General features: G+C 42.9%; 1 protein-coding gene across 2 annotated transcripts; it reads right to left on the bottom strand.

Moving 5' to 3' along the window:
- Positions 1 to 3,638: 3,638 nt before the first annotated feature.
- Positions 3,639 to 7,383, bottom strand: GDF5 (growth differentiation factor 5). 2 transcript variants are annotated; one of them, XM_026037326.1, is made up of 3 exons: positions 6,487 to 6,671; positions 6,168 to 6,265; positions 3,639 to 4,562 (listed from the first exon to the last, which is right to left on the bottom strand). In XM_026037326.1, the coding sequence occupies exons 1-3, from the start codon at positions 6,609 to 6,611 to the stop codon at positions 3,694 to 3,696; spliced, it is 1,092 nt and encodes a 363-aa protein (XP_025893111.1). In that variant the 5' UTR covers positions 6,612 to 6,671; the 3' UTR covers positions 3,639 to 3,693. The 2 variants fall into 2 exon arrangements, with proteins under 2 accessions (XP_025893111.1, XP_025893110.1); XM_026037325.1 differs by having other exon boundaries at positions 6,168 to 7,383.
- Between the last annotated feature and the right edge of the window lie 2,106 nt (positions 7,384 to 9,489).

Genomic DNA, 9,489 nt, shown 5'->3' with positions numbered 1-9,489 from the left:
CTTATATTAAAATGTCCTTTTTTCATTCTTCTTCCTTCAAGGTTTTACTACTACCTAGCTGAATTTTGGGGTTTTAATCCAGTATCTAAAGGATGTTTTTGAAGACTTTAATATGATTATTTTTCTTTTAATATATAACATGATGTTACTATTGCACCTTCTTCTAAAATTATCACGGAGGCCACAGATCCAGTTGCAGCTGAAGCAAACTGCCTTTTAGAAAGATGGTACTTCAAGCCAAAGTCTTCAAGTTTAGCTTATCCGTGAAAAGTAGGTAGCATTCTGGAAACTTAGATATACTACAGTGTGATCATCTGCAAGGAGACAAGCCAGCTCTGACTAATCATTTTGCAATGAGTTAATTCTATCAGCTTCCAGTGGCAAATAATGAGCAGGTTTACATGCAAATTTTATGAAACCAAATATATCATGCAAAGATTAAGGCTTGAAGTTACAGGGCAAATGCAATGCAAAACTCCACTGAAGCCCTAGATCCCTAGAACTGCCCTAGATCCTCCCAGATTGCTGGTTGCAAGTCCAGAAGGACTTGTGTCTTCTTAAGGACGGGTTCTCTTCTCCACATGCTACTTGAGTATTGTCCAAGACCAAGCCTTTCTCACTGGTGCTTGGCAGCACCAAGCTTAATTTGATTTTATCGATAACCATATAATTGCAGAGACTGCATTAGAGTAATTACAGAGATATTCGATTAACAGTAGAAGCTGGAGTATAAAAGTACTCCCATACCAAATTGAGTCACCAGCTCTACCTGAATTCTCGCTCCTTTCCTTTCCATATGAGTGTCCCTTTTGAAAATCACTGCCTTAAAAAAGGATGTGGAACACATTCAGGTTTTCCTGACTGTGGATTCAAGGACTAAGAATAGCCCTTTGCAGCCTCAATGGCAGGGAAAACACTGGAAATGCAGAAGGAGTTCTGGCCAGCAGAGCCAGCCTGTACACGGCTCAGCCATATCCTGATTCGTATCATCCAAGAGAAGTCAGAGCAGGACTTGAGTGGTCAATATTGTATCATGGTAAAGACAAAAAGAGAAAAGGGATGACAGAGTCATGTTTCCCAGACTGCCACTCTAGCAAAAAGAAAAAAGCCCCCTCAGAGACCAAGAGCAATGAAGCACGTAGTGGTCTTAGGTGCTTGCTATAAAGAACAAGATGATGGATTCAGAGATAAGAAAGAAGAAGTGCTGTTATTCTGGACTGTGAGTTGAAGATTGTGATTTAAACTTTTCAACAGATGCCTGGTGAGAAGTGTGCCTGTGGGGTCACAGGCTGCACAGGGCAGCTGGGTCTGCTCTGTATAGGAAGAGAGATTCCAGAGAGGTGTATGCATGGAGAACACTTCTTGCTTGCATAGACAACCCTTTGACATAGTGATCTAATCATCCCCTTTAGAAGTACGATGGTCAGGGCTGGAGAAAGTAGCCTGAGAGGCCACTAGCTAGACACCCAGAAAATGCCCAGAGAAAAGCAAAGAAATGCTTGAGAAGAATGGCAGAAAAGGATCATCGACACCTTGTTGGCTCAGGATTTTTTTCTGATGGTGTAACAATAATAAAACATGTCTACTTAAGCTGGTCGTAAAGCACAGCATTAGAAGCTCCTATTTAAAAATCTTTGAGATGTCTAAAACCAGTAAGACTAGCTAATGATAAAAAAACAGTGCAGGGGACAGGACCTGTTAGTCCGAGTCTAAGACTCCATTGGGGTGAAGAAGACCAAGATCCGGGAAGCATCTACATACTGAGAATCCAAAAAGAAGACAGCAGCCCAGGGAACAGCTCTGAGCCACAAACAAGATAAGATAAGATAAGATAAGATAAGATAAGATAAGATAAGATGCTAGGTTTTCTTACATGCATATGACAGAGTAGCTTCAAGTGCCCACCATTTTAAATGCATATTGACCTCCTGATTAGTGAATCTTCCTCTGACTTCATTTTGTATTATTACCTGAGCTGGACTGTGTAGCATCATTTTCTGCAGGCACAGATCATGGTATAAAACTATTACAAAGAGGTCACATATATGTACCTGCAGTGCTTTTATCTCATACGGCTTTGAAATCACATGGCTTTGAGTTATGGCACATATCATGTTCCCCTATCCAGGGGAATGCTCTATGTCTAAATAACCACCATTTTTAACCTGATTAAAGGCTCTGCATTCTAGAGAGTGCAGGAGGAAGGGCAGCACTTTTTGCCATTGTTTATCAGCTGTTGCCCAGCTGTTGAGGACTGTTTTCCCCTCATATGATGTAGAACAAGTCCAGTCCAAGGTCAACACTTGTGGGCTTTTGACTTTAGGGCCCATATTAGCTCCCTGTCACTTCCTGCATCAGTGATGCTGCACAGAGCAAAGTTCGGACTCAGGAACTCGTGTGACCTGCTACTTAAAATATGATGAATCAAACAAAAATAGTAAACCTTACCATTAGTATGTTTAACCGTTGATAAGCTACTTCAAATTTTTTTTTTTTTGACAGTTCTTACACTCTGATCCATCTACAGTTGAGTCTCAGAATAAATTTATAACCTATCATGGAAGAAAGAGAAGAAAATTTATAACTCATCAATAGAAAAAGAGATTCACAAACAATCCTTGCAGGGTGAAATAAATAACACCAGAACTCTTCCACAATCGTAACTCATTCTTGCCACAGATATAAAGTGATAATGTCATTCCATACCGGATCAAACCATATCATGTTCTCACATCTTCTTCCAATGGTTCCATCATCTCCATCTGTGGCAGCAGAGTCAGAGGCAAACAAAGTACACGGATATGTTATCCATGCCACTAGCATTCTGCTGCAGTGAAAAGTCCCTTCACTTATATTTATTGTAGAAAAACATCCAAAACAAATTCTTAACAGCATTATGATTATGCAGAGTTGGATAGCGGGACACAATGTAGCATTGTGTCAATAATTTATTACATTTTATGCTGCAATTTAACATTTACTATGAACATTAGAGAGCAACTTGGACCTTATACAGAGTAATATAGCTTGCTACATAATAATGAAAAGGTGGATACTTAAGACAGATATGTAGCCTGGAGTAAAACATACACGGGAATCAATACTCCGTATGACCTATCTCCATGTACAAATTAAACTAAATCAGAATATGATATTTAATTACTCCTTTTTATATATGCAAAGTTTCCATAGCTAATCAGAAAGAAATCATATTACAGTTTAACTATTTACACCAAGCTCAGAACACACCAGACCCCAGCCTCCTCTCCATCAGAGTTCTGTTCTGACACTGCATAACGGGACCCTGATGTAAATTTGGTCTCAACAACAGTATTAAAGAGTCAAACAAATCATATCCACAGCTCACTGATACCATCTTTAACAACTGCTTCTGGGATAAAAGCAGGTGATCTGTCAGTGTGTGAGTCTCCTCTCCTCTATCATGGATTTTAGTTAAAGACAGTCTTGTGTCGCTATCAGGTTCTTTGCACAAGCTCTTATTTTGGACTACATGACAGCAGCCAAATACAACTGGAATATGTCCACAGGGAAGAAACATGCAGAAGCACTGGCTTCACTGCTACATCTTTGTGAACACACTCTAGAGGTAAGAAGTGTCGTTAACCATGTTTGAGGAGAGGTCATGTTCGGTTTGTCATAGTACTTTTCATACTCAAGGGAGCAACTGTTCTGCTACCTACAACCACACGACTCCACTACCATGTCCTCATACTGCTTGTAGACTACATTATTTGCAGAGTCAATGAAAAGAATACTAATGGGACTTAGCCTGGTTGGGACGCAGCAGGTTGGGGGTGTAGATTCTGGGTCCATTGAGTTCATTAAAGTCTGGATAACAGCGTGATTGGTGGGCTCCAGATGCGAGCGAAGGGGGAATTCACAAAGCCCTTCGCAGTGATAGGCTTCATATTCTAGAGGGGCGATTATCCAGTCATCCCATCCCATATCCTTAAAATTCACATGGAGGGCTTTTCTGCTACACCTTGCCTTTAGATTCTTGCTGGGCCTCTTCCCTTGCCGTGTTGCTAGAGGAGCTCTTCTCTTCCGCCTCTGATTGAATAAGTACTCGTAAACCGTTTTGTCATCTTGGCCTGATCTAGCTTTGATTTCGTTGAAGAATAAGTCTCTTTTTTTTGTCCTCCCAAATACCAAGAAGAGAGCCTTTTCATTGACCTGTCTTCCTGTTCTGTTAAATCCCACACTCCTGAGGTCAATAGCTCTCCCCCTGTCAAAAGTTTCCAATTCAAAACACAAGTTTACCAAGTTTTTAAAGTTCCTAAAAAGTTTCCAGATGTCAAACACTTCCCATTTTGGTGTATCTGTGACACTGACAGTGCGAGCATCCAGGAGCGTAGCTGCTTGTCTGTTTGTGGAGCAACTAAATAATTTCACTTGGGAAGTTTTTCCAGAAGAATGAGACTTCCATGCATCAGAAGGCTTTTTCCTCAATATTCGAAGCTCTGCTCCCAGCAATCCATCTTTTTCTAACGCACTGATGTCAAAAATATATTTCTGTTTTCTTATGGTTGGCAGTCGCTCATCTAAAAAAAGCACACACAGTTTTAAAAGCACATCAAGCACAGATCAATATTGGTTATTCAGTTCTTCATGGTACTCCTGTAGTTTCTTCATAAGCTTAGAAGATCTTTTAATTAGGCCGTTCATCTGAAAAGATATTTGTTGTCTAAGGGATCAGCTCTGAGCAGAGACCCAGAAGATCTCAGGGACTCAACCGGCAAATGAGCTTCCGAGAGTGTGTTTTTTAGCTTCAAAGTAGCAATTAGCCAATTGGAAAATAGTCTCTTGTCAGGGCTGAGCACTCACAGGGCTTATTCACATCCTACTTAAATTATTGAAATAGGATTTCAGGGGTGCCCAGGTTCCACGCTGGCTCCAAACATGAGCAAATGTACCCTTACACAATACCATAATGAATTAGTCTTCTAAACTCCGCGTCCCCCAGGAACTGCCAGACACAAAAGTAACTGCCTTATTCACTTAACTCCACAGGATTCACAACTTTTTCAAACCTGACGGAAAAACATACCTCCCTTTAACCTGATGTTACATTTGCTTGGTTAAGCTCGCCAGCAGCACTAATGAGGAATACGGCTGAGCCAACGTTTTCTCCACATGTAACCTTAGCAGTGCCCTGTGGTGTCAAGCTGGGAAGCTGAACTGAAACATCGTACTTGTGAGCAGCTTAGCATCCCTGCCCAGAAGCCAAGCTACTATTAATTAAATGGAAAACAAATGACCTATCCTGGCTGAGTCTTCTACCTTTGCCTGGTTAGCAGATCCCCTTCTTGCTTCCTTAAACCCATGTCAAAACTCTTACTAATGAGTACATCGCATGTAAGTCATCGGGCTTTTGGAGTCAGGTTATTTCACGTGTGATAGCATAGTCTACATTTTCAAAACTATTTGGAACCAGAATGTTGAATTGCAAATTCTGAAGTCTCAGAAACTTAGTCTAGACGGTTGGACTTAGTTGCGAGCTTCTGTGCTTAGGAACCTAGCGGTACCCAAAAGCATCAACTTAAAGCTGATACAGATACATTTGTGGGATACATTTGTGATGACTCCTGAGACTGTGGTTCAGCATAACTCTACCTTGAACAAAACAGGCTGGTCCTTTGATAATGAAACCTGCCTTTTTTTTTTTTTTTTTTTTAAATCACAGAATACTAAAGCTATTCACAACATATCATGATATTTTATTTACAAAAAGGCCAATGATACTAATTTCCAGGAGTAAATTAGTAAGTTATGCAAAGAACATAAGAAAAAGACCAGGCTTAAGAAGGTTTTTAAACACTTGAAGATACAAAGACTGATGAATTTCCAACAATATGCTTCTTTAAGTATCTAAAACATTTTCTATCTGCCTCTGAATGCTTTTTTTTTCAGCTACTGCACAACCATCTGGTTCTGCCTCTAGATTAATTTTCTGAGATAAAGTATGAAGGCAGAAACTGCGTAAAATTGTACAGTTTCATTTACATTAAAAAGAGCAATTGGACTTTAAAAATGTACAATTATTTTTGTGATAACATTCTCTAAACATATAAACATACAGAGATGCACACATGTCCCTTTTCTGTCCCTTATACACCAACATGCACACGCAGGAGCTACTTTCTTACCTTGTCCTTTGTCTATGAAGCTGGTTATTGTATTGGCAAGTCCAGCCTCCAGTTTTACACTTCCATTAACACCTTTTCTTTCGGCATCTGAGAGAGTCCTGTACAAAGAGAGCATGTATTCATGTGGCGTTATAGGGGGATGTCTGAATGTTTCCTTGGTTTCCCTTTGGGCGACAGGCTCTTTAGTCTTTTTGGTTTTGTAAGAAGCAGTATCAGTACTGCTCGTGCCAGGTTTTTTCAAAGACGCCTTGCTGCTAAGACTTTGAGCCTTCGGAGTCACTGTCCTCACTCCAGAAGGTCTGCCTGGGAGATGTCCTACCTTTGTCTCCGTGGCTGCTGTTCTTGAGAGAACCTTCTTTGATTCATCATTTTTAGCCAGGAGAGCTCCAGCCTGAACAGCACCGCTTTTAGTCCTAGCCTTTGAAGTCCCGGCACTATATCCATGGTTTCCAGTCCTCAGTGTACTTGCTCTTGCTGAGAGATTCCGCTCTTTTCCTTCTGCTTTTAACAAAGCTAGTTTAGATCCTGGATTACTCTGGCCTGCTTCAGAATTACTCAGCACTCCAGGAACTATATCCAGAGACAGCCAAGTCAAATGCCAAAGCAGTAAAGTGAGAAAATGCAGGATTTTCATCCTCTGGTCTTCCTCTGAATGCCACTAAAGAGAAAATCGGGAAAGGTTCCTCCAGTTTGGCAGAAGAAAACATGAAAGAAATTAAAAACCAAAGTCAGCAAAAGTGAGTTTTGTTTGAGATTAAAACATTTCAAAACTCTTTGTTTAATGCTTGTATCCAGTCCCATAGTGGAAATGCTCATGTATTCAGATACGATCTCCTCTGGCTTCAGTTAGCAGCTATAAAGAACTCGTTCTTGAAAAGAGAAAGTTTACCACCTCATTTTCTTCTGTAAAACTGACTGAAAACTTGAAGGAGTCCTGTTTAAATCTGAAGGGTTTCTTTTTCTTCTTCTTTTTTTTTTTTTTTTTCCAAGAAGGAAGAATGGCGTAATGCTGCCTCTGTGTTAAAAGGTTTTTTTAAAAGTTTTGAATCCTTTCCAGTGAAAATATTTCACACACAGAGACCTGCAGGTGCTCAGAAATCTTTTACAAACCTGAACTCAGGAATTGGAAACGGAATTCCAACAAACCCCTTTAATTACTCTCTGATGTCATGCTGTCTAAACTAATTTAACTGCGATATATTTCTTTTTTTAAAAAAAAAAAAAATCTTCTTTACCCTTTTCATTAGCATGACTCATACTCTGCCTCATGTGAAACAGCTCCACAGGCACGAGACTCCAGAGGATGCTTTTTCAAGCGGCCATGCGACCTCAGCCTCAGCCTTCGGTGACCTTCACGGTCCAGTGGGGCCAACATCGAGCCCAGGAGCCAGGACCTGTCGCGCGGTTCGCTAGAAGAAAGACAGAGAGGAGCCAGAGGCGGCGGGTTCGGGGCTGGAGGGCGGCAGCGCGCGCGGGGCGCAGCCTCGCTCTGTGCCCCAGCAGCCCGCGGAGCCGCGGACACCGCACGCAGCCTCCCGCAGCGCTCTGGGGTATTTATCGCCCGGGCGCTACCTGCGCGGCCGCGGCGGCCCCGCTCCGCTCCCGGCCCCGCTCCCGGGCCCGCTCCCGCCTCGGTGCCGCTCGCGCAGCAGCAGCGCCCCCTGGCGCCTGCGGGCGCCCTCCGTGCGGCCGGGCCCTGCGCTTGCCCTCACCTCCCTCCCGCAGCACTCGGCCGGGGAGTTATGCTCCTCGTGAAAATAAAAACGTATCGGCGGGTTTCTCCTGGCGAAGACCCTCCCTCCAGGTCGCGCTCTCATCCCCAGGGTCAACCAAGCGTTGACCGTGCTCTTCCTTCCCCAGCTGCCAGCACGTTACGTTTGGCTCAGTGTTGCAGAGCGAGAGCACGCAAAGAGGATGCACAAAACTATCCCCTCTTTAAAAGACAGAAGGGCTCTCTTGGAGGACTCTCTGCCAAAGTGCTTGTGACCACAGGATCACTGTTTCTGTTCAGATCGAAGTGAGTGCCCAGACTCCTGCAGTGGGGTCTGGCCTTGGACAGGGACAGTGGAATAGGGTGGAAGTACCTTCCAATGTGGAAGTATCCAGATTGCACATTTCGTTCGGGAGAAGCTCAAACTCACCTGGTATCTTCAATAAGTAGATGGAAATCCTTCCTCTTTTGCAGGCTTTAGGCCAAGCACGGGACATAATTAGAGAGGACAGACATGGACATTGGCTGAGCACACACGCCTCATTAAAACAACTTGGCCCGTATAGCACACCTGTCCTTCTTGCAATAGCCACTCTAAAGGCAGCTCCTCACACCGGTGTATGTAGGGATCTGTAAAAGGAGCACTATTTGGGTTTCTGCCCCACTGAAGTAGGTTGCATCCTGTTCTCCACATCCTAAGAGTCTGTGCCAGCTTCTGAAGCAGACAACTTTTGTGAGTCTGTCTGGACCTTCAGACTGTGCTGGCGAAGGGATCACTGTGCAGAGCCAAAGGAGCGTTTCCCAGTGCTGCAGAAGATGGCATTCAGTGAGAGCAAAGGGCCACTCAGAGGCTTGTCCCTACTCAGGGCAACCTGGATGCATGTTTCACGTGTCGGTGAAATGGACTCTAGAGCTGCAGGACATGGATGCAGGCTCCTTTCTGCTTGGGCTATGGTACCCACTAAAACTCAATGTGCTCCCTGAATTGCACACGTCATGTTCATCTTGCCACTTCCAGATGGTTGTAATGCTGATCCCACACTACCACTGAACTTCATAGTTATGTGTCTTTTTAAAGGAAAAATATCTAGGAAATTCAGAGATGCAATAATTAACCTTTGCTGCTGTTTTGGGCCAGAGTAAAACAAGATGATAACGTTTCCATTAAAATGGGAATTTGTGGCATACTTTGAAAAGGCTGTGCTAAAATGTCTTCATGGTAAATAGAAAGATGAAGTCAGAAGAAAGAGCTGCACCATTGGTTATCAAGAGACTTGAGTAGGCTTCTGAGCAGTTGTTCTAAGTAGATCTGAGGAAGGAACAAATCTAGTGAAGAGCACAGGACTTCCTGTGACCTCTTTCAGTAGTCTCAATATGGTGAGAACATCAGAACCTACAGAGAATTACAAGGGACCCCATACCAAAAGTTCACCCGAAACACTACAAGGCAAGAATGAGGCAGGACCATTGGGAATCAAGCTCCAAAATGACAACCGTGTAGCATTTTGCCAATAGGACTGCAGAGCTTGTATCCACAGCAAGTCCAAAGACAGTGGGACAAGGCTGAATTTTGGGTGCTACTCATTTTTAGGATGGGACTGCCAGATGTGG

The sequence above is a fragment of the Nothoprocta perdicaria genome, unplaced genomic scaffold (assembly GCF_003342845.1).
Source record: "Nothoprocta perdicaria isolate Ctin4 unplaced genomic scaffold, notPer1 scaffold_196, whole genome shotgun sequence".
In the NCBI taxonomy this organism is placed as follows: domain Eukaryota; kingdom Metazoa; phylum Chordata; class Aves; order Tinamiformes; family Tinamidae; genus Nothoprocta; species Nothoprocta perdicaria.
The sequence above is the reverse complement of the archived record's forward strand: the minus strand, read 5'-3'. Positions and strand labels throughout refer to the sequence as shown.